This window comes from Mauremys reevesii, linkage group 19, assembly GCF_016161935.1.
Source record: "Mauremys reevesii isolate NIE-2019 linkage group 19, ASM1616193v1, whole genome shotgun sequence".
In the NCBI taxonomy this organism is placed as follows: domain Eukaryota; kingdom Metazoa; phylum Chordata; order Testudines; family Geoemydidae; genus Mauremys; species Mauremys reevesii.
Window position 1 is genome coordinate 8,236,944 of NC_052641.1, and position 26,015 is coordinate 8,262,958.

Genomic DNA, 26,015 nt, shown 5'->3' on the forward strand with positions numbered 1-26,015 from the left:
TCCCCAAGGCTCCCCGCCAGAGCTGGGTCGGGGAGAGCTGCACAGGCAGCTGTGGGGAGCCTGGGTCCCTCCACCTGCCCTGGATACGGGCAAGGGGCTGCCTTCGCCTCCACCTTGAGCAGTTATTTTTAGTAAAAGTCACAGACAGGTCACTAAAAATGAATAAACAAAAATTCATGGAAGCCCCATGACCTGTTCCTGATTTTTACTAAAAATAACTGTGCAGAATGGGGAGGGACTCAGGAGAGGGTCCAGCCCCTACCGATGCTGCGGCTCCGGGGTCTCCCAGGCATCCACAGCAGCTCAGAGATCTAGGGTCCCTCCACCGCCCATGGTGGCTGAGAGCTCTGCGGTCCCTGCTGGCTGACAGCTCCGGCTCTACTGGCCCCAGAACTGAAGTGGAAAATGTCACTGAGGGCTCTGGTACTCACGGATTCTGAAAGCTGGGAATGGGTGACAGAGGATGGATCACTTGATGATTACCTGTTCTTGTTCATTCCCTCTGAAGCATCTGGCATTGACCACTGTCAGAAGACAGGCTACCGGCAGATGGACCTTTGGTCTGACCCAATATGGCTGTTTCTTATGTTCTTATGACCTCCGTGACATAATCTTAGCCTTAATGATGGTAATCCTGAGCATTCATATCAAAGTTTTCATCCATTGATCAGATGCATGTTCCAGTGTAGGGATCATGGACTAGATATCAGCTTCAGGGAAGGAAGTGGTTAGAGCACAGGACTGGGAGACAGAGATGCTGGGTTCTGTTCAGACCCACTAAAGTGTCCCCAAGCAAATCACTAATCCTCCTATCTGCTTTCCCTTCTGTAAAATGAGGCTACTGATAGAGGTGTATGACCCAGGGCAGCGGCAGCTGCTGTTAGTAGTAGTAATATTGGATTTGTATTGCAGTAGCTACTGTCAGTCCCACTCGTGCACCACGATCCACTATGATACACACTGTACAAACACAGTCTCTCTTTCTCTCTCTGCCTCAAAGAGAGCTTACAATTTAAGTGTAAGACAGAAGTTTAATTAATATGTGTATAGTGCTTCGAGACCCCTGGATAGAAGGTGCTACAGAACTATTATCGTGTTTATTTTATTATGAAACACTTGTCTGCTAAACACTGCAGTTGTTCTAAGTTATGTATTTGCTAAATTTGTAAATACAATAGCAGTTTTCTTGAGCTGCAGAGTCTATCAAAATGTTGTGCTGCAGTTAAGAGTGGCTTAGAAGCAGGAAATGTAATCTACTTTCTAAGGTTTATGTTCAGTGAATGAGATATTTTAAAAAAAGCCAATGACAACATTTAAACCTTTGTGATAGTATTAAAGCTGGCTAGAACTTGGGAGAAGAGACAATCAGAGAACCCCAGCCCATAAAAACAAAACAGTCAAACCTTTGTCAAATTGCAGCTCTTTCAGATTTTATACCCCAAAGGATTCATATTCTGCAGAATAAAAATATACATTTGACTTACAGTAAGAGTCTCAAGTGATTGATAAATGTACTGGAAGTTGGCAGCTGAGAAACATTGACTTTGTATAATTGTTTAATGGAGCGTTTTCGTCTTGGCCTGGCTTGGATTCCTTCTTTAACTGCAATGAGGATTTGCTCATTATAGATGTACTAATATCTGGAGAGAAAAAAGCAAGCTTGAAAGCCTAATGGCAGAGGGTTTTTTTCCTCATCTATAATTCACTGTCATTTTTTCCCCTTGAAAAGAGGAAAGAAAAGGAAACCAATTTCAAAGGGAGTTAAATCTGATCAAATACTATTACATTCAGGCCAGTTACTTGTTCTTGCCTATACTGTTCCAGGGTGGAGAAATCCATCTGTAGGCTATGCACTAGTTAATATCTCACAAAGCTAATCCTCAGCAGCAGGAGGTGGTCAAATAGCATCCTACAGAGTGCTACTGTGTCGTCTATAACTGTCCTCATCTTGGAAGAGTGATTATACTCAGAGTAGTGAGGTTAAAAGTGGCATTGTAGGGTTCCATGTTTATCTCTCCATAATTTCCCTGACAAATTTGACTAGTTTGAAGGTTGGAAAGGCCAGCCTTGGGATCTGAGCCCAGACGGGTTCTTTGTTTCCATGGCGCACCATCAGAAATAAAGATTCAGCAGTCAGAACGAAACAATGGTGTTGATGGTACACTAGCTAGAACACAGTAGATCATGCTTCTGCAACTGTATGCGTCCTGCAATGCCAGCAGGAGTGGCAAACACAGACAACGGTTATGGGTTTTTTTGGAAGAGTCAGCTGATGTGTTTCTCAAGGCGTACATGGAGCAGACCTGCTGTAGACATCTGCTTGGGCCTAGTTTTAAAGCCTGACCTGACCTGACTAGAGCCTGAGAGGGTCAAGTTGTTTTCAGACCTGACCCAAACCCAACACTTTCCCCTGAACCTGTGTCAGCACTGCTGCCACCTCATCCTTGGGGCTTTACCTGGTGGGGGCGTCCCACTCCTCACGCCCCGTGATTGCGTTCCATCTGCCTCCTGCTGCCTGCTGTCCAGGGGGCTGGCGCAGCAACTGGGAGACCATGAGCCACAGCTCCTCACGCTCGGCAGCACACAGAGCGCAGCAAGACAGTGGTGGCTGGAAAGAGTGGGGCATGCAGCCGCCCCTTCACAAAGCCCTGGGCCCGAGGAGGTGATCGGAGACTACCTGACCCAAACCCAAACAGGGTCATTTAACCCAACCCTGGTATTTGGGTCCCGTCGAGTTCAGGTCAGGTTGCAAACTTCTAATCTGCTGAGTAAGAAGGAGCAATGTTTACATGAGTGTTTTTCTGGCCATAACTGTAATTTAATATGGCTTCCGATTGCAGGTCCACTAGGGTAAATCTGAAATAACTCCATTGAAATCAGTGGAGTTACACCCATCTAAAATTGGTGTGAATAAGTTCAGATTCAGGTCCTCTGGTACATTATTTGTTTTAAGAAAAAATACTTTCAGTCTAATCAGTGGAACGTGGCCTTATTTTACACCCAGAATGTCATGCTCTTATATATTCTCTTTCCACATTGTGGCGTGTGTTGCCTGATGATGAGAAGAGGTATCAGAAGATGCACTCAGAGACTGGAGATTCCACCCAGCATGCAGTTCTCCCTCTTGGTCTGAGTGGAAGGAACCAAAGCAGAAGGAACCACACAGAACCTTGCATTGTAGGATTTCCAATATTGACAGACTTTGCCACTGTATTAAAGATGAGGGCAGCTGCCATCAGCTCCATTTTATGCAGAGTAGTTGAGGCCTTCAGACTCCGCCTAACTTGCTAATATGGCACTAGACAGGTGAAGCCCATGGGCCCTGCTGAGGAAAATATGCAGTAACAAATCATGCAGTTGTGTCCTTTAACAAAACCTGAATGCAGTGTTTCAGAGTGTTTCACTGTTACCTAGTTAAAAAGTGTTGTGACAGTTGTGTATCACTTGTGGCCATTTATGAGTTCAGTTGATTTTCATCCTAGGTCTTTAACTAAACGATGAGTGATGTAACCCTGGATTTGTCTTGATTTCGGAAACAGGATGAAGAGGAGATGGAAGAGGCTACTAATCAAAAGCTTGCACTCCAGAAGGCCAAGGAGGTAGCAGAAGTCAGTCCCATGTCTGCAGCTAATATTTCCGTAGCAGCGTAAGCGTAATTTTTATTATTTGGGAACTCTTATCACTTTGTTTCTGTTCTTCAGACTGAGTATATATCTGTTCCATTGTAGCAACTCATAGGGCACATGAACTCTGATGTACAATATGAAGGACTAACAAGGGCTGTAGGTTGATTTGAATACTTCAGTGTCAATCACTTAGTTTTGTGTTTTATTTGGTACCTTTGCATTTAGTTTGTTTTTCTTTGAAATGTCATTGTCTCCGCATCACCGGAAAAGAAATGTATTTTAGAGAATTTTTAAGTTGTCCTAGGAAAGACTTCACCAGGTGAACTGTTATCATTTCACTTCAGACTTCCGTTCTGAAGATGCGTGTGTATGACATATAAAATATAGTTTAAATACAATAATCTGTGCTTTGATAACTGAATTGTAAAGACCACCTCCTGAATTTCAGACACAATAGTGGCTTTGCATGCCCTTTGCTCTCAAAAAAGCCATTTGAGTGTGCAAAATGGGACATTGCACATCTGAACAGGCACTCCTATACACCTGGTTCACATTCAGAAGTATCATCTTGCACACGCAAATGTAGGCTTTGTGCATGGAAGTGGGCGTGCTTGTGTGATCTCCCTTTGGAAGAGTGCTTAGAAAATATTACTCTTGGGGCCAGCTTTTCAAGTATATGAATCTCAACTTCTCCTGCAGAACATGCATAGGCAGGTGGAAATCAGTAATTTTCAGACATGTGCTGAGGTCTTTGAGGTCAGTGGGAGTTTTGCCTGCATAGGGTAAGGACTTAATTCGGTACACACAATTGTTTGTTTGCACATATCACACACATTTTGCGTGTGCTTCTTAGGGAGCCTGTGTTTGAAAATGAACACATCTTGAAATGTACTGATTGACACACACAATTATTCAATTTATTCAATTCCATGGGGAAGTTTGAGTGCCTTTGTGTCAAAAGTACTGCCCTGCTGTTTGCTGTGAGCTGCAAGTATTTCTCGACAGCCTCCAGTCCTCAGAAAGGGGCAGTTGGAAATGACTCCAAGGAGCAGGGAAGCCTAAACTTATTTAGAATAATTTCCTGTCCAGGTGTGTTCCAAAATGTCTGTCGTCCAGAGAGAACCCTATTTAAGTGATCAATTTTCTAATATATTTTCCCCAATGTAAATCCATCTCATGAGGCCTTCATTAGTGTGTATTTAATCTAGAATCATGTTATTTCAGAAACAATGGCGCAAATGAAACTTGTTCACTAAACTGGAAAAGAAGAAAAGAATATTCTTAATCTGTTTAGCATTTTTTGCAATTCATATTTGTAGAATACACATGTTGTTAGAATTCTAGATCATTCTCCTGTTATAATGATTTGCCAGCCTCAAAAAGAAATCACATGAGAAAAGTTACTCTTATTCCTTGATGTACTTGTGTGTACTGTAATTTTAGAATGTAAGATGGCATTGTTTATTCTATTATTATTATAAAATGATTGTATATGTGAAGATTACTTAGAACTCCAAACTCCCACTGACTTTAATGGGCCCAGGATTTCACCCCAGATTCTTAGATACCGACAATAGTTTTAGTCCCTGATTTTTCATCAGGCTTTAATCTGGTTTTTGATATCACATGATCCATTTTGTGACTACAGTTACATGTAAGTGCAAAATTGCAAGTTACTATTTGTTGTGTCTACAGTTATATCTGTTCAGACATCTGTGTGCCTGTTTTGTAGGTACATTTTGGTGGTTAGGCTTATAAAATGAATGCAGTTGCAGGTGCAATTAGTTGTTTCCACATTTAACAGCAGTAGCAAAATTGTGCTTGCAATACTAGAGGCCACATTTGGAAATGTAGAATTTATTCTTTCAACAGTGTGTTTCTAGACAAGTTGTATCTGCTGAACAGAAGCATGAGATACGTACAAGGCTACTGTGATTTACTTGCATGTGTGAGTGAGTGATATTAGGTTGAGAGAAAGACTGAAGAATAAATAGATGGGTGACTGAATGAATAAACATAGACAGAAGGACAAATTAGTGGTTAGAAGGTAAGTAGATGTGTGGATGGATGGATTGTTGGTTGGTGACAGACAGATGGTTTAATAGATGGATGTAACAGAGATCTGAGTGATGTATAAATCTATCCACACTGATTTTTTTTTAATTTGTGTTTATAATTTTAATAGGTCTTTTTTTAAAAAGGCTTTATTTTATTTTGTTCTCTTATTTTTAAATTTACTTTTCAAAAAGCATATTTTAAAATGAATTTCTGTCATAACTGATGACCTGAGTATAAACCAATATGATGAAAATGTATTTCAAAATTCCCTCTGCCTGTGTCAACTAAAATAACTCTCTCTTTCTTTCAGTGTTCTGTAGAGAGAGCGTTGTGGTTCAAGTATTTTCTTAGTAATGTTCATGTTAGCAGAATGGTTCTCAATGAACATCTTAGTGTGACTCTTAATATGGTTTGTTATTAATTTGGTGGACCTGTCCTTTGGGTTCCTAGAACCTACACAGGTGGCAAAACCATCCTGGTGCTTAGTCTGGTAAAAAGTCATTTTTATTTTCCCTCCCTTGTGTTTAAACAGTAAGATACTGTGCTTGCTACTTTGCTTCTATTTCTTGTCAGTTTTGTAACATTTGTTCTATAAGTGGGAGCAAATCCTGCACCCCTTCGTCTAATCCTCTTCACTCCTATTTCCTCATCTGATCGAAGTCTACATTTGGGAAACTCCTTATCGTGCATTTACACTAGAGTGGGAGGCAGCGTACCCAAGTTTTCCATCCTCATGCATTACTGTGATGTGTATATACTGTGCATTTGTTTGTATGTGGAGGTGTTCATGTGTATCCATATGCCTGTGATTGTCTGTACTTGTCCTTTTGCTCTGCTATGGAAAATAACCTCATTTAACAACAGCTAAGCTCCAGGAAGAATTCAGCTTACTGAATCAGTTATAGAACTTGCTTTCTAGGCTACAAAAGTTAGTTGCTTCTTTAGTAGGTCAACCTAATTTCAGTGTATTAAGTGATATCTTAGAATTTTGCAGATGCATAGGATTCAGTGCGAACAAGGATTATTTTTTGGTTGGTAGACGGTAAAGTCCTACTACTGAACCTTGAAACTGTTTTAATAATTTATTGATCTTTGCAGCCAAGTAAGGATCTCATCCGTCTCATAACGGACTCAGAAGGTGCTATATTATAATACTGCATCTATAACTGGGAGAGGCAATGAAGTAAGTTATTGTAGCTCGTGGTTTGTTGATCTTTAAGGATGTCAGTGGTTCAACTTCTACTCCATAAAAAGGGCTAATAGGAGTGGATTGATTTGGCCATGACTTGGTTTTTTTAACCTGGTGAACTCTATCCTGAATAGGCTTTTTATTTTCTTTTTCAGGATTGAAGCTGATATGGGACATTTTTCTGTTGCGATGTTTGTTTTAAAACAAGATGTTTGTTTAATCTCTGTTTGACATTTTAGTTTTAGCTCATTATTTTCATTCTGGTTTTGTGATTTTTTTTTCTGTTTAGCGTTTTCCTTGCTTTATTGTTTCTTGAGGTGAGTTTGGGTTTGTTCAGCTTACCCAGAGTTGTCCTTTGAAAACCTCTGTTTCGTATAGCATTTAAATTGCTCGGCCTCGTGAACTGAGCTACTGTAATAACAGATGGGACTTGACAACAAGCCATTGGTGCAGTTTCCTTGCTGGCGAAAATGGAGGAGAGAGGGGGAAGCCCATCTTAGGGGAATTCCCCTTTAATTGTAGAGTTCATTAGCTGATAGAAGAAGTTACTGGGAGGCAGGAATCAGTGCTTTTGTTTCTTGCTCTGCCACTAACTCACGATGCGAGTTGGGGCAACTCATTTAACTTTTCTGTGTCTCGGTGGGGAAAACAGGGTGATGACTTATTAACTTTGTGGAGCGTGAGGCTCCATTGGTCAATGTGTAAAGCACTTTGAGTCCTTACGTGAGAGGCACCAGAGAAGTGCGTCACATCAGGATTGAGGATTAAGGCACAACGCCCCTATTTTGAAATGTAATTTTTTATAGTTAAGTTTGCTATTTCACAAACCTTCAGTCCCAAACACCACACCTTTGAGTTCCCCCTCCACCTCTTCTTTCCCAGCCAGAGAGATGCACCAATGTCATGTACAAAAGGGGCTGCATTAAACAAAAGCACACCCCAGCTCTCTTCGCCGTTCAGTTGACCCTACAAGTGATGACTCATAAAGGAATCTGAAGCCCCACGCTTCACCACTGGCGCTCAGAGGCTACTGATGCAGAACTTGTGTTTAAAATAAATAACCTTTGTGTTTCCAATGGGTCTGCCTCAACTGTCTTGGGGAAAGTCTTAAAACAGCAACTGCAGCAGCAGCAACTGCCAAATTACTAAATTTATAACAACCTGCAAAATAGTTTTGCCTAAGGTGTCACACTGAGTGATTTTTTTTCCCAATGGTTTTGAGTTGTAGCTGGCTTCCAAAAGTCTAAGCATAACATGCTGTACAATAGGTCTCCAGCTGGAGATTTTGATGGGCGAGGGAATCCCCAGATATGATGGCTGTAACCCTGTATGGAGTGATAAGGAGACAGTTCCTCCTTGTGGCAGAATATACGGGCCAAACCCCGCACTAAGAGCTGTCTCTAGGACTGACCATGTGATTGACCACTTGAAATGACTCCATGTGTGTTCCAGTTAACAACCCACTCTGTTAGGTGACTGGTTTTTGCTGGTCCCTTATGTAGTTGCTTAAGGCATTTTACTTGTGTGCTCAGCTCAGACCTCCTGCTCACAGGTAAACCCTACCAATTGCATTGCTAGCCCTGACCCAAGGGTGCTGCCAACTCATCATAAATTGGTACATAAATAAAAAGACGTGATGTTAAAATACCAAAGCCAGTACATGAAAGAGCAGGTGCCGTAGCGCACTTGCATCTTTCACACACACTTCTTAGTGGTCATCTGTCCCTTTTGTACAGGTTTGGGGATGAAGGTCTGGGCGGGTTGTTTTATTTCCTCGTGTCTCTGGAACTCTGTGGTCTGTCCTACAGTCGTCGTTGGGCCTGGCTGTTGGTAACCAATAGAACCCTGCAAGAAATATGCCTGAATAACTAGCAAATAAAAAGTTCTGTGTACAATGACGTACAGACTAGAAGAGGCGTTCCTTTTATCTTGCCGGCTTGTCGTTTCTTCCTTCTTCCTGCTCCCTGAATGTGCTGGTGTGTGGGGTACTGTGACTCTTCCTGTTAGTTTGCTTTTTTGCTCTTTTTGTCATGTAACTGAATCAGCAAACAGCTGCCCAGAAAGACACTGTCTGTCTGTCTGTCTGTCTGTCTATCTCTCTCTCTCTATCTCATGGTAAGTAGCAGCAAGCAAAGCTCAAATACCTCCTCCACTTCGCCTTGAAAAAGGAGGCTGTCTTTGGCCTATGAGTCTACACAGTGGGATTTCAGTATGAAATTAGCTGATGGGTGTTGCAGAACAGGGATCCCAGCAATGAAGACAGAGAAATGGACCTCTGAGAGCCCTTTTGCAGGACTTGTGTAGTCATGTTTGGCCAAGTACAGGGATGTTTGGCAGCATTATTGCGGGGCCTTCATCCTGCACCGGACCAAATGAGGCAATGAGGAATATGATGATCAGCACAAGTGTTTTGCCAAGGGATTTTGATATGTGCTTTAAGCAATAAAATGCTTCAGTTTGCCCCTGTGCCTCCACAGACACCTTTGCCAGTGCTGGTTCCCCTTTCCCGGAATCTCTGATGGGTTAAGCCATGACTGGTACATTCTCTGCTATCATGAGTTTTCCACCTAGTTTTCTCAGGCCATTCTACCCATACTTTAGACATTTATGCAATTGTAGGATCCTTGCTGGGAGCTTCACTTAACATCCTGTGGATGCAGCGTCGAGCCAAATCAAGAAATAAAGGAGTACCAGCTTTGGTGACCCCATAACAATAATTTCCCTTTAAAAACGTAGCGTGCCAGCACCAAAGGGTCAAAAACGCTCCTGTTTGCAGTATAAAATATACTAATAATGAAGTTACGGCAAAATAACCATATGATTGCTCCCCAAGACCATTGATTCCAAGCAAAGCCAAGTAAGTGTCTTTAATGATTGCTCCCCCACACAAGCTATCCAATCCCCTATATACATACACTTCACCTTGGTCTACTTTTAATTTTATAATACATTGTTACTTAATATGCTGTGGGTTTGTAATGTATATATTTAAACTTCCACCAGTTCATCCTGCTTTCCCCCCTCCAACCGCATCTCCTTCCCGGGGCAATATCCTATCAGCTGGGCCTTCTGGCTTTATCGTACCAGCTGTCAGCTAAATAAACCCCACAAAAAGCCAATGGAAATAAATCGGTGTTTAAACTGAAAGTGGTAAATTCAGAAAGAGGACGGGTTATATTTTCCACCTCCTGGGAGGGGTCTATAGACAATGTAATGTTGCAAAAACCAAATATATAGAATTATTTTTAAAATTAGAACTAAGTCTCCCTTTAAGTGCTGGACCAGGCAGAAACTGCCCCCCGAATCTGTCAAATCCACCCCCACCCCGGTTAGGCAGTCACATGTGTTAAATGGAGGCAAATCTACCAAATAAAATGTGAACAAACGCCTCTTTATTTCTGTTTTAGAGACACAGACATGCTTCCTGTTGCCCATGCGGATGGTATATCCCAGGGGTAGGCAACCTATGGCACGGGTGCCGAAGGCGGCATGCAAGCTGATTTTCAGTGGCACTCACACTGCCTGGGTCCTGGCCACTAGTCTGGGGGTGTGGGGGGAAGCTCTGCATTTTAATTTAGTTTTAAATGAAGCTTCTTCAGCATTTTAAAAACCTTATTTACTTTACATACAGCAATAGTTTAGTTATATATATTAGACTTTTATAGAAAGAGACCTTCTAGAAATGTGAAAATGTATGACTGGCACGCGAAACCTTAAATCAGAGTGAATAAATGAAGACTCGGCACAGTGCTTCTGAAAGGTTGCTGACCCCTGGTATATCCTCAGGGCTAGGTCCCTTTTTCCCTACCCCATGGATGCTGCGATAACCTGAGTTGGAATTGGTGGCCTTGTGTCCTTCTCTTAGTTGGAAATGAATCATTGCAGTACATGCTGTAAATGCAAACTCCATCTATTGCTACAAAGACCTCTGCTCTGGGGCCCTGAAGGTATCTTGTGCAGAGGACTCTGACTATGTGAGTACTGCATATTGCAGCATAAAGTCTTACTATCATCTTGTGTCTTTTGGTTCACCTTTTTATATTTTCTTTTGGTTCCGGTTTGATTTTCCAGTTGTTTTCCTTTTAACTAGAAGACGATGTCTCTGTGGCTTCCACACTTTCTGAAGCTTGCCTGGGCTCCTTCCAAGATGCACGCTGCAGCCTGCATTCGATAGGACACAGCCTCTTTGAGTCTCCTCCCGATGTCTTTTATAGTTTCTCTTCTCTCCTTTATTTTCTCACCTTTTTTTTGTTTTTTGTTTTTTGTTTTTTGCATGTGCAGTTTTGTAAAGCAAACTCGAGGTACTGTATCTCGCAGCTCGTCAGTCTCCAGCGTAAATTCACCGTGAGTTGCTCTCTGTTACAATATTCAGTAAATGGATTTATGATATATAGCTATATATTTATAAACCTCCCTGCTTCCCACCCTCCTGATGCCTTCCCCCTTCCCTTGTTTTTTCCAAAAGTCATTCACGTCATTGTGGAAAACCTCCAGGCCAACATACGGTGGAAGGACTGGAAGGTGTACAGCCGTGCCATATAATGCTTGTGATTTGGGCGTGAGCAACTCTGTAGTGTTTTGCACATTGGGTGTGAATTCCTCCACTTCTTTCCTTTTTTTTTTCTTTTTCCCTTTTCTTCGTTCAGCCCTTCTTTGTCCTTTCCTTACTTAGCAGTTTTCCTTTCCTTTCCCTCTTACTTTCTTCCTTGCCCTCTTCTCTTGTTTTGTGCCCTGTCTTGTTCTCACTTATATTTTTTTCCCCTCTGTGTTATTTAGACACTGGGCTAATGGTTTTGATGTTCCACCAGTGTTTGCACTTTTGGTTCAGGAGGAGAATGGGGCCCCACCATGAGCGTGCTCTTTAAAAATGAAAGCTAGAAGGGGAGAGTTTCAAAGGGAGCCAGCTTCTGGAAACAGAACTCAAATGGGACAGTGTTTGAAAACTCTGCCTAAATAACCCTTGGAAATTTGTTATGATGAGCAGACACACTCCTCCACCCCCTCCTGGGGTATGAGTTTAAAGCTCCAATGTATCCTAGAATTTCGCAAACACAGTGGTAGACCCTTCAACCATTCCACCCACTTCCCATTAAAAATCCCACCCTCTCCGGGACTCATTGTGAATCATGAGTAGGCTTCAAAGGTGCACATTGCAGGTTTGTAGAAAATACCTTTGATCCCTTCCACATCATGCAGTGATGTTTGTCATCAACTCATTGAGTGTCTTTGCTTATATTATACTTTTATCATTTTGTGTTACTTTTCTATGGTGTAATGCTCTTGGGAAGACAAGTTAGTGCAGTTCAGACCCGAATAGCCAGATCCTCAGGTGCATCATAGTAGGGCTCAGCGCGCCTGAGCAGTTGGGAAACAGAAGGCTTTCCACCACCTTTCTGCCCCTTCCTCCAACTCCCTGATTCTGAGTGGCATCTCAGGTCTGGTTTTGCCCCGGGACAACTTAGAGATGTTTGGACTGGTTTCTCTAATCTCTGTTCACTTTGTGCCATGCTGGAAAATTCCCCCTATGTAGAGGGAATCTCTGTTGGTGCAAAGTTGGTGGAGAGGACTGTGCTGCCTCCTGCACCAGTTGCAATGTCTGCCTGTTGCTTAGTACACTGGAAGCCTCTTGCAGGATAAGGGGAGGCAGGTGGAAGGGAGAAGAAAGGCGGAGGTTTGGCAGAGCCGGGGATGTGGTGAATTGAGTCTATGCCTGATTCTCTGCTGGTGTGGGACTTTACTTCAGCAGCGTAAGTTAAAACTGCACCAGAGCAGTGTAAAGCAGCTTTCATGTTAATGGGAACCAGGCCCGTTATCTTTGAATCTGACCCATATTGCCCATCGTGTGGAGACGGGGACAGACTGCGCTTTTAAAAAACTGAATCTGAATGACAAGTACACAAATCATGTGAGTATCATTGACCCTAAAGCCACTTCACACCTGTCCAGTCATGTAGTGGAGCCTTAAAGCAGGTGCAGATATAGTTTATATCCACGTTAAGGCCCCTTCACACTACCAGAGCAATAAATGTGAATCAGGCTCATTGTGTGTAAGGCAGATCTAGAATTTTGAAAGTTTAGCTAAGTCTGCATTTCTTTCTCTATGCATATATGCAGTGTTTTCCCCAGCCAAATACTTGTTTGGCTAAACAGTTCACTGGATCCCATAGGTAGCTATCACTCGCCAGGGCCAGCTCCAGGCACCAGCACAGGAAGCAGGTGCTTGGGGCGGCCAATAGAAAGGGGTGGCACATCCGGGTCTTTGGCGGCAATTCGACGGTGGATCCCTCAGTCCTTCTCTTCCTCTTTGAGCTGCCGCTGAAGTGCCGCCGAAGAGGAAGAGAGGGAGTGAAGGATCCGCCGCCGAATTGCCACCGAAGAATGAAGCGGCACGGCTGAGCTGCCGCCAAAGTGCCACTGATCGGAGCTTTTATCTTTTTTTTTCTGCTTCACCGCTTGGGGCGGCAAAAAGCTGGAGCCGGCCCTGTCACTCGCTATATGTTACATGTTGGATTTCCAGTATCCAGTTTGTACCAATAAAATCCCCTCTGTATCTAAACTTGAAGGACCTGATTCTCAAGGCTTGATATACACTGGGCGGGGAGTCGACCTAAGATATGCAACTTCAGCTATGTAAATAGCGTAGCTGAAGTCAGTGTATCTTAGGTCGATTTACCTGGCCGTGAGGACGGCAGCGAGTCAACCGCTACCACTCCCCTGTCGCACGGTGGAGTTCCAGAGTTGATGACAGAGGGATCGGGGATCGATTTTATCGTGTCTACACTAGACGTGATAAATTGATCCCCAATGGATCGATCACTACCTGCCGATGCGGTGGGTAGTGTAGACATACCCTTAGTTATACTGAGGCCTACACACAGTTTTGGCACCAATATAACTATTTCAGCTACAGGTGTTGGTTTTTCTACTTAAACAGTTAAATCGCTACAATCCCCCCCATAGTGTGGATGCAGTTATACCAGTATAAAGGTGCCTCGTAGCTAATTGTCCTTCCCTGTGGAAATACTTATACTGGTATAAGATACCTTTACATCAATATAATTGCATGTACTCTATGGGGATTCAACCATTTTAACTATACTAGTACAAAGGGGAATAATTTTTAGACAAGCCCTAAAGCCATGCTCTAGTCATGTAAAGTACAAATAAAACTTATTTCCACCTTAACACTGCTTTGCATTGTGAGAGCAGTGGAAAGTGGCCTTAATAACTAAGAACTAGGCCCTGAGAATCCATGGCTACTGAATGGACACACACAAAATTCCCACTGGAATTTAGATATTTTTTCAGTATTCAGTGTTTAATTTTGTCCCACGGGAATTTGTTCAGTTGAAAATTGTAAGTGGCAAGAAAATCAGGACAAAAATATTTGAGGTAGCTTCTTAACAAAAAGGATATTAAGGCGAGTCACCTTCTGATGTCATTTTCAAACCTTCATGTCGTAATGAACTTATGGTACAAACACTGCAACCAAAAAAAAATCCATGTTTGGTTCACTTGGGAAAGAAAAATAATTAAACACATATACAAACAATTCTTTTTCCTTCTAAAAAGTGAATCATCATTTGCATAAAATGCCTGTTGAAAACTGGCAACTAGCTGCTTTAGAAAGTGTTAACACACAGCTAAGTGCACAGTTTATACTTAAGGTATAAGTCAAAGGCAAAGTGCCTTCAATCACCCCAGTCACAGGTATCTAGGAAATATGATCAGTTTTTTACATATTCTGTTTATATTAAGATGGGCAACTGAGTCCCAGCCTATGTAGTTACTCACTTGGTTGGGATTCTCTTTTTATTAGAGTTATGTGTTTGTAATAGCACGCATGATGCATCAGTCTCATTCCAGACATAAAAAGGGGTGATCTCAAGACATGTTGTAGAAAGGGCCAACATTTTCAACCCTGGGTCCCTATAAGATTAGACATCTAACTCCATATTTAGGCACCTAAATAAGATATTTAGAGGAGCTAAGCACCCGTGGTTCCCATTGTAGTCAGTGGCTGAAAATTTTGACTAAGGAACACTATTACTTACTCAACATACAGCTACAACAGCGCTCGTGATAAAGGACATCTTTGCAGCGGATTCACATGGTAATCTAAACACATAATATGGAGAGGGTGCGAGGAAAGGAGGACATGAGTCTATAGTAGGCACACTATGTAGGCGTCTTGGAAGTCTAGCTGGGAAATTATAATTGCTGCTGTGTCACATTTAAACTTTAGGGCAAATTCTACCCAGGGTTGCAGTCAGTGCCCATTGACTTTAAAAGAAGTTGATGTTCTTGGAGCAATTGCTTCTCTGGTTAAAGCCATAACTGCATGATTCTGCAGCACCCATCCAGAAGGGAAATAAAAAAGCTTTAATGTCTCCTGGTCCTCATTTGCCATCCAATTCACTGTTGACCCATATCACTTGCTTCTGCCTGAATTCACTATCCATGTCTTCTGTTTTATCTGCATTCTCACAGCAAAAAGCTTCATTGCACTAAATTGTTTTGTTCTTATCAGAACCTATGAGTTCCTACCGGGATTTAAGTCAGAACCCAGTGTGGGCTGTGCAGTGGTGCATAATAATTGCTGAAGTGTCTTTATTGAAATTATAATGAGTGATGTAGAGAAAACAACTCATTGAAAAGGAAATGTCATTTGACTGGCTTTAGGAGGACTTCTGTGCACTGAATCGTTCAATATGTTTAAGCTAGATGTGTTGTTTGTTGAATCAGGGCTGAAAAGTGCACTTTTAACTTGCTTTTAGTAAAGAATTTTTCACCCCTGTAATTTATTACTAAGTATGCAATTACTTTATCACAGTGTATACCAATGGTACCAAAATCACAAGGTCTAAAGAGAAATCTAATCAAAATGGTATGAGTGTGGTGACTTGGTATCTAATAAATATTTTCTGGAGTTTTTTTGAGATTAGAATTTGCTAAAAATAGTAGGCTTCAGTGTATACTAATAAATTAATTCATGATCATATAATTTGACACTGAGTAATTAAAAGACTCTGTGTATTAGAGCAATAGGCTGTCGCATGCATGATGGTGCATTTTATTGAATCCAGATCCTGCAGTCCTTACTCAGGCAAAACTACTGATTTCAACAGAAGTTCTGCTTGAGAAAGAGCTTCAGGCTTTGGCCTTGAGGACTTCGGCTGTTTGAAGATGTAAATCAATGGACGACACTATTCATTTTGGTGTTCGAGGCTCTAGCAAATTGCACTGTAGTGTGGCTTATTGCTTCTTGTGAAATGGAATTGCTGGAGAGACTGGCTGGCTCGGGGAATTGATAACGAAATACTAGAGCTTTCCTTTCTAGTTTACCAATCCATAAAAGCCCTGCTCTATAATCACCCAAAGTTGTTACCATCTTAAAGATTGCTCGATAGCCTGCATGAACTGAGTCGAGGCTTGCTTTCTTCTTCCCAGTGGATAGGTGTCAGTAAGAGATGGACTGGATCATCCAATAGGTTGTTATTGTAATCCTCTCCCGCAGGGGGTCATTGGATTGCTGAGGTGCAACAATCCTTGTTTTGATACAGTACTGAAAGTGTGCTAAGTATACAATGACCCTAGGGCAAGAGTTTAAGCCACTTCAGCTGATGGACCTTATAGGTTCTAGTATCTGGCAGTTCCTCTCATTGCCCCAGAGCCTTCCAACCCCTGCTGACTTATCACCCTCTAGGCAGCAGAGTGAAGAACAGCAAATGTACTACTTAACGCATTCACCGTAGTGGTCTCCATTGACCTCTGACAACTCAGCTGATTCATTCCAGTATCTAGTTTCTGTGAAAAACTGCTATCAGAACTTGGCACAAAATGTGATGTTTGTTGGCAGTTGCAGCAGCGAGACCAAGAACTGAACGTGCCATGGAGAACAAACTCTCCAGGCCAGGGCTAAGACATGCTGGCAGGGCAGCATGACAGAAGTCAGCGTTTGTGCTTGGGCTGTAACTGCTGTTTGGACAGAGGACTCCAGCGCCCAGAACTACCAGCCAAATGAGTGCCCTTCCCCACCACTATTTTCATATTAATTGTTTTCTTCCAACGAGCTAGAAAGTGAAATAGCATTTTTGTGCGAGAACACTAAAAGTCAGACTCCTGTATTTATTGATCTCTGTTGATCCAGGAAGTTGACATTGTTGACCGTTTTAAAGCCATTTCATAATTCAATTATATGCTTCCAATATGAGTTGAATAGAGAATTCAAGCTGGTCACAAATCCGAATGTTCAAAAACTGTTTTTGTCCTGAATTCGGACAAAAAGTTGCAATATCAATTTTTTTCACAGAACAGAAATTATAATTTTCAATGGGCTAATGCTCATATAATGTTAGAAGGCATGGCTGGACAACACCTCCTGTGAGGTCCCATGGTCATAGGACTCCCTTGATGTACCATGGCAATTCAACCTGCAGGAGACTGCGGTGTATCATGAGAGACGTGGTCCAGTCAGAGGGCGGAGCCCATAGACACTCAAACTACAACTCCCAAGAGGAGCTGAGCGAGCAGAGATTTAGTGTTGAACTCACCAGGAACAAAAATGTTTGAGTTGGGTTTAACAAACCAAAATGGTTCAATTAGGGTCAACTCAAACCAAACTGAAATACTTTTTAGATTTTTCCCCATAGAAAATCAGAACATTTAGGCAAAATTGAATTTTGATTTTGCAGATATTGCTTTTTTCATCAAAAAATATTTCTACAAAAAATTCCCCAACAGCTCTAATCAGAAAATACTTTTCTAGGATATCTAAAACATATAGGGCTAAATTCTGGCGTTCTTATACAGCGTTTATTCAGTCTATACTCAGGTAAAATTCCTAAAGACATCAATGTATGATTTATTATTTGTTTTTATTCAAGTGGTTTATTTTAAACAGTTGTTCTGGAAGGTAATGGTCCATTACGTAAAGCAGCACTCTAAACGGCTGTGATAAAAATGCCTCAGCCAATAAGAAAGTTGCTTGTTCTTAAATGTGATTTAAAAAAAATACCAAAAAGGAATGCACTGTACTTTCTTGAATAATCTAGATTGTGATTGGTTGCTATTTCATTTGTATTATTTTTAATGAGGAAATAGAGGAGTTCCCGGTCAGGAAACTGATAGATTAACATCAGTTTTATTTGACACAATGTCTGTTTTGTACAGAGAGATGTAAATTAGCTGATTATAGACACTGCTTTATTGTTTGGTAGTCAGTCTCTGAATCCAAGTAGAATTGGTGGTGGTATGCAATTAAAATGCTCTAATCATAATATCTGCCAATCTGTTTTGTCATGTCAGGCCCTGGGGGACTGAAGCTGTGTATATTGGCGATACCACTATAAAGAATTTGAAGAGCTTTGTTGGTAGGGAACAGAATAAAGGCAGTGGACATTAGGGTTTGGGGAAGAGAGGTGGATTCATGAGTCAATTTTTTCCCTCTTATGAGGAGGTCTGCAGAAGGAATAATATGGAGAACTGTTGATTTAAAGCACCAGATCAACAGTACCAACAAATGATGTGATCACAGAGTTCCTGGTTGCACCTATTATTGTAAAGAACCATTTTGCTTAGTTCACACCCGACACAGAAATATCTGCTGCTAATGCTATATTTAGTATCCTAAGGGGATTTTGTGGTAGCCCCATCACTTGAGTCATTTAAAATTGAACTAGACAAAGCACCAGAGAATGTGTTATAGGGAATAATTGTACATTAGCTAGATTTTCACCGTCTCTTCTGCGATTCTTTGTGTGCAACGCACATGAACTGTATCCTCATATGGTAGTTTAATGATACTATGTTTTGTCTTAAGGTGACTGCTATTGTGCCGTAAATAAGTCTGGTGAATAAGTTCAAAAGCCTTCCTCTCTGGAGAAATACAACATCAGAGAAGCAGCACTCAAATGTGTCTGTATTTCAGTTACTGTGAGAACATGTGGAAAGCAAGAATCGGATAAATTTAACTGGACACGCAGAGTACATAATTCCCCCAGCTGCTTGAGCTTTTGCTCTGAAAAGCTCGAAATACTGTTCCTGGAGGGACCAAACTATTCTATTTCTTTATTCCCATTTCCCAGCCAGGACCCAAACATGCACCATCACTTGCTCCTGATGTTCTTGACTAGTTTGGGTGTGATGATTAACTGAGGGCATGCTTCAAACTTTGCAGAGAGTGTCTTTGCTTAATTTTTTTTCCATTTCATTCCATAAAATAAACGTAATCATTACTTCCAAACCTCACTGCTAACTAATTCTCTTGCTCTTTGGCTTGTTAGTAACAAAAGCTAGTGGCTGGCAATGCATTTTTTGTGTGGGTGTCACCCTTTGCTAACTGTCAGTGTCAATGATGTGACCTCAGTATTTATAGATTCTGAAAAGTTTGGTGAGTCTGTAATTTTGCTGTCCCTGTTAAGGAAGCAAATTTTGCAAAATAGACTTCATTAATATGCAAATTACTATGCTCCTACAGGTTCCCAATGGTGTGTGTTCTTAGCAGCAGCTTCAGCTCTCAGTTGTCCATAGTCCAAACACAATGGAACACCTTGCAACTCTGAGATAATTGCATTTTTTAAATGACTGTTTTGTGTTCTTAATACATGTGAAAAACAACTAAAAAACAAATCACACTGCCATTTCCAGAGCAAATGCTTCCTGCACTAGTAGGTCACTGACCTGAAACTGACACAAGGGGAAGATTTCAAAACCTACTGCAAACACCACCATCTAGGGGCTCTACCTGGGTAGGAGCCATAAAGAAAGCCTCTGAAATCTCAGAGGGCCATATGCATGTTCTCAAAGTTTCATAAGCCACACAGGCAGGAAGTCACACCACTCAACGGCACAGCCATTCACCGATTCACATCCAGCCTAGGTTGGTAGGAATCAGAAGTCTCTACTTGATGATGACTCTCAGTCTGTCTAAGTTTTTACCTGGCATCCCCCTCCAGGGTCTGAGTGTTTTAGGAATTTGTGTGGAATACATTTGGGGATCTCAATCCAAGTGCCGTTGGAGAGGTTACATCACAAATAACAACCACAGTCGCATTGATCGTCTGCTATACTGGCCATGGGCTGCATGGGTCACAAAGACAGAACTCCCCTCTGGAGATGGTCCCGCCAAGTCAGGATGGCAGCGCACTGGAAGGGCGGTGTGTGTGGGAGGGCACGGGTGCTGCTGCCTGAGCTATTTCTGTTCTGTGGATAGATAGAACACATCAATCAGCGTTAGGGCTGTCACCCAGCACTCAATTAACACATTATTATGATGTGTTATTTTAGTGCTGACAGCATGCTCTGTGCTGTACAAGACGCTGAAGAAAAAATGGTCCTTGCCCCAAGGGCTTTAAAATCGAATGAACAGTATCAGCTCAGCAACATCGTGCTGCGTGCACACAGTAAATGACACTCAGTGCATGGAAACGCACCAAATCATGCTCCAGCTTTCTTGCTGTTTTCCCTGAGCTTGAGCATCACAGGACAGATTCGCTCCCTAGCAGGACCCTGTTTGTGGGCTTCTGCAAAACTCTAGGATCTCCAGACCAAGCACACAGCAGAACAAGCCATCTAGAGTGCCAGACAGCAAGTGTGAAAAATCAGGACAGGTGGTGGGGGGTAATAGGACCCTAGATAAGAAAAAGACCCAAAAATCAGGACTGTCCCTATATAATTGGGACATCTGATCACCCTAAAGCCATCCCTGCTGTCCTGGGGGACCCCAGACCATTGGTTGCAGCCCCCAAGCTGGTGGAGCCATCCCAAGACAGTCAGGAGATGCTCTGGTGCTCTCTCTTTCCCAGGAAGCTTCTGCTGGCAGGGCCTGAAGGTGGCATGTCCTGATCTTAAAATTGCCAGCCCCTCAGGTGAGAATTGCTTGAGGATGCAACTACTTTTGTAGAGGCTGCAGTTATATAGCTGTGAATTGAGAGAGCAATGCAGGCGTATGAGCCATACCGAGTATCCCACACTTGCTTCTCAAATTCCCATGTCAGCCAGCACATGTAAGGAGGCAGGGTTCTGCCAGTTGGGTATCTTAGGGCAGACACTCAGGGTTGTCTGTTACAGAAAAGAGTTGGAGGGCTCTCCGTGCTTTCCATTTCTAGTTCCTTTTGAGAGCACACAGTACTTTAAATGATCCACTAAGCTGATAGGCTACTGGCTTAAATTGTGTTCACCCTACAGAAAACTCCATCCAAGAAAAGAGAAGTCTTCCGATTTGAACTGAGCGATCAGCTGTGTTGGTTCTGATTTTGTGGTCAAAGCAGATTCGTCTGCCTGACTGTCCTCATCTCCTCTGAGTGAATATTTACATACGTTTTTGCCCCTTTTAGTAAAACTGGCTGACACCTCGCTCAGTAAAACATGGCAGATGTCTGAGATGCAAACCTTTTCCGACATCTCCCGTGGCGTGACCTAACTCCGTCTGTACGCTGCTTCCCGTAGGGCCTGAGAATGGTGACAGACACTGCCAGTCTGAGTCAGAGCACATAAACTCACACTATGGTTTGTTCTGTCACTGGAGCAGATCCGACTGAATGTAAAGAAAACAGTTCTGGTTTCCCATTTCCACAGCCTCTCCCACGGCGGTCAGTCAGCCTCAGAGATCTCCCGTCCCATTGCAGGGGTTCATCATCCGGCAGTGACTGACTAGGGAAGTCCCAGCTGAGATTACACCGTAGAGCTGCAGATCGGGGTCTGAGAGGGAAGAGATCATTTCCTTTCTTGGCAAGGGGATTTTTGTGAAGGAACCAAGAGCCAGTTCTGTTCTCATTTAAGTCAGTGTAAAATCCAGAATAACTCCCTTGAATCCAATGGGCTTACTCTGGTTTTACACTGGTGCAAATGAGAGCAGAATTGGATCCCAAATCGTTAGACTTTCCAGTTTAAATAAAAAAGGCCGAGAGGAGTACATCGTCTCCTGGCCTCGTTGGTTAGGCAGAATACTTATCGGCATGCCCTTATTGGCAAGGCTGTGTTTGCTGCTGTTATGTGGTTATGAAGAAGTCCTCATCCCATCTGTGTTGTATCACCCTCCAGATTCTTTTCTGACAGGGGTGCAGACTAGCTGTATGTGTCTCATGTACACCTTTGCCAGACTTGTTCCCGTGATAGCTGAGATCAATGCCACTTTGGTAATGACTGACATGTGCCTTGAATTTTGGATATATCAGAGGCTGCCTCGCCCTCCAAGCACTAATGGGACAGTTCAGATTGTCTCAAATGACCGCCTTTTTTGTTGAAATGTGAGGGGTCTGGGGCAGGGCATTCTGGGTGAGGGCTCCTTGACTGTGGGTTCTACTTCCTGCCTCTGTTCCCCAGCACCCAAAATCTGTTGAGCTTCAGGTTGCACTATGAGGTTCAGTCGTTCTCCCAGGCTTGTCCTGGTGATCAAGGATAGACTGTTGGTTAGGGAAGGGAGTCAGTGGATGATTTGGCAGGATTTGGAGAGTTACAATGGTTTTCAGGAGAAGTGGCTTTAATTGTGCCAATTGTACACACCCCTAGACCATGGGATGGCCATGTTTTAGAACTCAAAATAGCCCTTTCCTATAGTACCAGTTGTGTGTGGGGATGTCACTAGCACTCTGGTGACCCCACTAGCTTTATCTGCTCATGTGTTTTCCACTAGTCATTCTATCTTCATCCCTATGTTTTCTTTGGCTCAACCCTACAATTCCCTGTCTCGGCTAAAAATTTACAGTTTCTTTTAAAATTTCTTTTGGAGAAGTGGAGCCAGACCCGATGCTGACTATCTCCTTTTTTTTCTCCTCTGTTCTGCAGCAAACAGCAGAACTCCTCCAAATCTAAGTCCGTTTGGGAACAGAGGACCAGCCAGATCCGGATGCACAATTTCCGGGCCAGCTGCGAGGCTCTGTACAATGAGCTTGATCCGGAGGAGCGGGTGCGCTATGCTACCACCCTCCACATCCGGCCAGACATGAAGACCCATTTGGATCGGCCTCTGGTGGTAGAGCCAAGGACCGAAGGGCGGAACAACGTCGGTAAGCTAAGCCCAGTGGACGTTCAGGAGACTGAGCAGGCCAAGGCCACCTCTGCTGACAATGCAGAAGTGCCACGAAAGCAGCACCGGCATCGGGATAAAGACAAGATGGGAGAGCAGGAGAAGAGCGACGTGGCCAAGGATGAGAACGGGGAATCTGGCACAAACAATAAGGAGGAACGGCACAGGCAGCACAGGAGCCGCAGCAAAGAGGCAGAACAGGGCAGCAAGGAAGGAAAAAGCGAGCGCAACAGAAGCCAGGAAGGGGGTAAAAGGCATCATCGTCGAGGCTCCGTGGAAGAAGGGGCTGAGAAGGAGTATCGGCGGCACCGGCCTCACCGGCACTCAGCAGAGCGGCAAGCTAAGGAAGGCAATGGGACAGCCAACGGTGCCAGAAGCGAGCGGCGTTCACGTCACCGAGGAGGGTCAAGGTCAGGGAACCGGGAAAGCGATCCCGGCTTGAAAGGAGAGAATGGGGAAGAGCCTCACAGACGACGCAAGATCCGGCACAGACCTCTGTCAACGTATGAGTCAGTGGAGAAGGAGAATGGGGAGAAGGAAGAAGAGGCTGGGGAGAAGGATCTTAAGAACCATCAGCCCAGGTCAGTCAGCACTGCTCACACAGCATGTCAGCTGTGGGGGGCTCCAGTCATTCTCAATAGCACTGTGGGTGCCGAACACCCGCACAGGCAAGAGGACACAGCCACCCCTCCCCATGCCAAGAGGGGCTGTTCCCCTGCAGGAAAACTTTACAATTTGGTCAGAGCTCCTCTGGTCAGTGCTGCCTTGAAGTGGTGTTGAGCTAGGTCTGGTCTGGTCTCCTCTGGTCTGGCCTAAGCCTTTCCCCGTCTAGGGCCTCTGGCAGAGTGAGGGTTGATGAAGAGTTGCATGATTGGGCCCCTGCTCCTGGCATGCTTCCCAGCATGGCACACGTGTTCATGGTTGCGCCAGCAGAATGAATTGAGCCCCGTTGCTTTTAACAGTGTGTTGGACTACGATTGTAGTATTTACTTAGCATAGTATTGTTACTGTTCTTATTTATCATTTGTGTTACTGCAGCATGTAGGTGCCCTAGTCATGGAGCAGGACCCCCAGGTGCTAGGTGCTGTACAAACGCAGACAAAAAGATGGCCCCTACCCCAAAGGCCTTGCAATCTAAGCAATTCTGTTGCCTCTTCCCAACTGATTTCCCACCTTTCCTCATGGCGAAATGTCTGGGGTGGAGCAGAAAGCTGATGGCTGAGTGTGGCCTGAAAGTCATTGTCAGAAACCAGCACAGGTTCCATGCCCTGTGCATCTCGCACGGACCCAGCCTGTGAAAATGCCAAGCTGTTCCTGAATAATGTGTATACATCCACTCTGTCTCTCTGATGGCTGCAGCACTGTCACGACAGTGTTGTGAGGTGTAGACTGGGGGCCTGTTGGGGGTGTCTAGTTGCTTGGCTGCCCTTGTATTAATATTTAGGGTTGAATACAGCATTCTAGGATGTCACATGGTCTGCATGGGGCAAAATAAGCCCCAAATGGCACAGCAGCTTCGGCGCATGTAAAAAGTGTCTCGGTACTAGGGTTTTGCCCTTCTCAGTGGAGACGTGTTCGCTAACATCTACACAACGCAACTGTCGCTGCACTGCCATAAGCTCACCTCCGCTCTGGGCATAGCTGGGCTGTATTTTAAAGTCTGTAGAGCTAATTGACAGCATTGGAGGTGAATCTGTTTACAAGTGAAATTACATGCATGCAAACGCTATGGGCCCGATTCTGCTCTCGGTTCAGTGGCATGCCAATGGGCTGTAGCGCCATTGAATTCAGTGGAGTTACTCGTGACTTGCGTCCGTGTCTGTGAGACGAGAACCAGCCCGTATGTTTGCCATGTTAAGGTTTATGACATTGGTGCCTCCTTGCTCCTCAGACCCAGGGTGTGTCTACACTGCAGTTGGGAGGTGGGTAGACATACACCTCCTGATTGCAGTGCAGAGTTCCCTGGGAGGGTCTGATTCTCCTGTGCCTTACGCAGCCTTTTACACCTGTGTTCAGCAAAGCTGTTCTGATTGGTAATGTTTGCATGCACTTTGCAGAGTTGTAAAAGGCTGCAGATGTTGCAAGGTGGTGGAGAATTAGGCCTTAAGACTTGTAACCCATTCTGTCCCAGGGCTGCTCTGTGCGCTAACTGGCATCACAATAACGAAATGGTTTTTAATTCATACCTGATGTTATATAGGTGCAAGTCTGCATGTGGATGGTCTGATTTGGCATAAAAGTGTTCTGTTTCTCCTCTGCTTAAATTGGTAACCCCTAGGGCTGCCTAAGTCATGTTGGGGTCACCCAGACTCCCCAAACAACCAAGGATCAGCAGAGTGCAAATAGATTTGTAGGTTTTAAGGCCAGAAGGGACTAGCCAGCTAGGCCTCCTGCATAACACAGGCCATAGAATTTCACCCAGTAATTCCTGCAGTGAAGCGCGTGACTTGTAGCTGAGCTGGAACCTATTTGCATAACCATAATTGCACGTCCCGTACTTTCACAGAATCGTGGAGTTTAAGGCCAGACGGGACCACCAGATCATCTAGTCCCGTGGTTCTCAAACGTATTTGATTGCGTCCCCCTTCTTTGTGTCTGTAGTCGTTTGTGCCCCGCTCCCCGCCATACAAGTACATATACCAGTAAAAACAAATCAACATGTGACTCTCCCTAAATATTAAGAACAGTAAGGCCTTGATTTGAACAGCGCCAACGATCCAGTGTAATAAGAGCAAAAGCAGACCTGCGAGTGTGGTCCATGCATGAGCACCGCCTCGTAGCAAACGGATTAAAGTACAGATGGCAATGGCGTTGTAGAGTGCTGGGCAAGCGTAACAGAAATCCATCGAAATGCACAACACCTCTAGAGTCAAATGCACAGTGCCACCTGAGGACCTGCTCTGTCTGGACTCTGGAGGAATCAGCTTTGCTCATTATTCATTGCTGTGAGTAAAACGTGCACAGTACATTTTTTTCCTAAAGCTTCTCACACACCCCCAGAAAACATTCTGCACTTCCCAGGGGAGCAAGCCAGATCCCCGTTTTGAGGACTTCTGATCTAGTCTGACCTCCTGCCCGCCACAGGCCACCCAGAACCCACACACTAAATCCAGCA

At 43.6% G+C, this 26,015-nt stretch overlaps 1 protein-coding gene across 1 annotated transcript in view; it reads left to right on the forward strand.

Annotated features, from left to right (window-relative positions):
* Window positions 1-26,015, forward strand: part of CACNA1B (calcium voltage-gated channel subunit alpha1 B) — a 484,205-nt gene that overhangs the window by 335,727 nt on the left and 122,463 nt on the right. Inside the window, exons 19-21 of the mRNA XM_039506170.1 lie at window positions 3,540-3,646; window positions 11,155-11,217; window positions 22,660-23,481. Coding sequence (XP_039362104.1) covers window positions 3,540-3,646; window positions 11,155-11,217; window positions 22,660-23,481 — 992 coding nt within the window. The remainder of the gene's footprint in view (window positions 1-3,539; window positions 3,647-11,154; window positions 11,218-22,659; window positions 23,482-26,015) is intronic.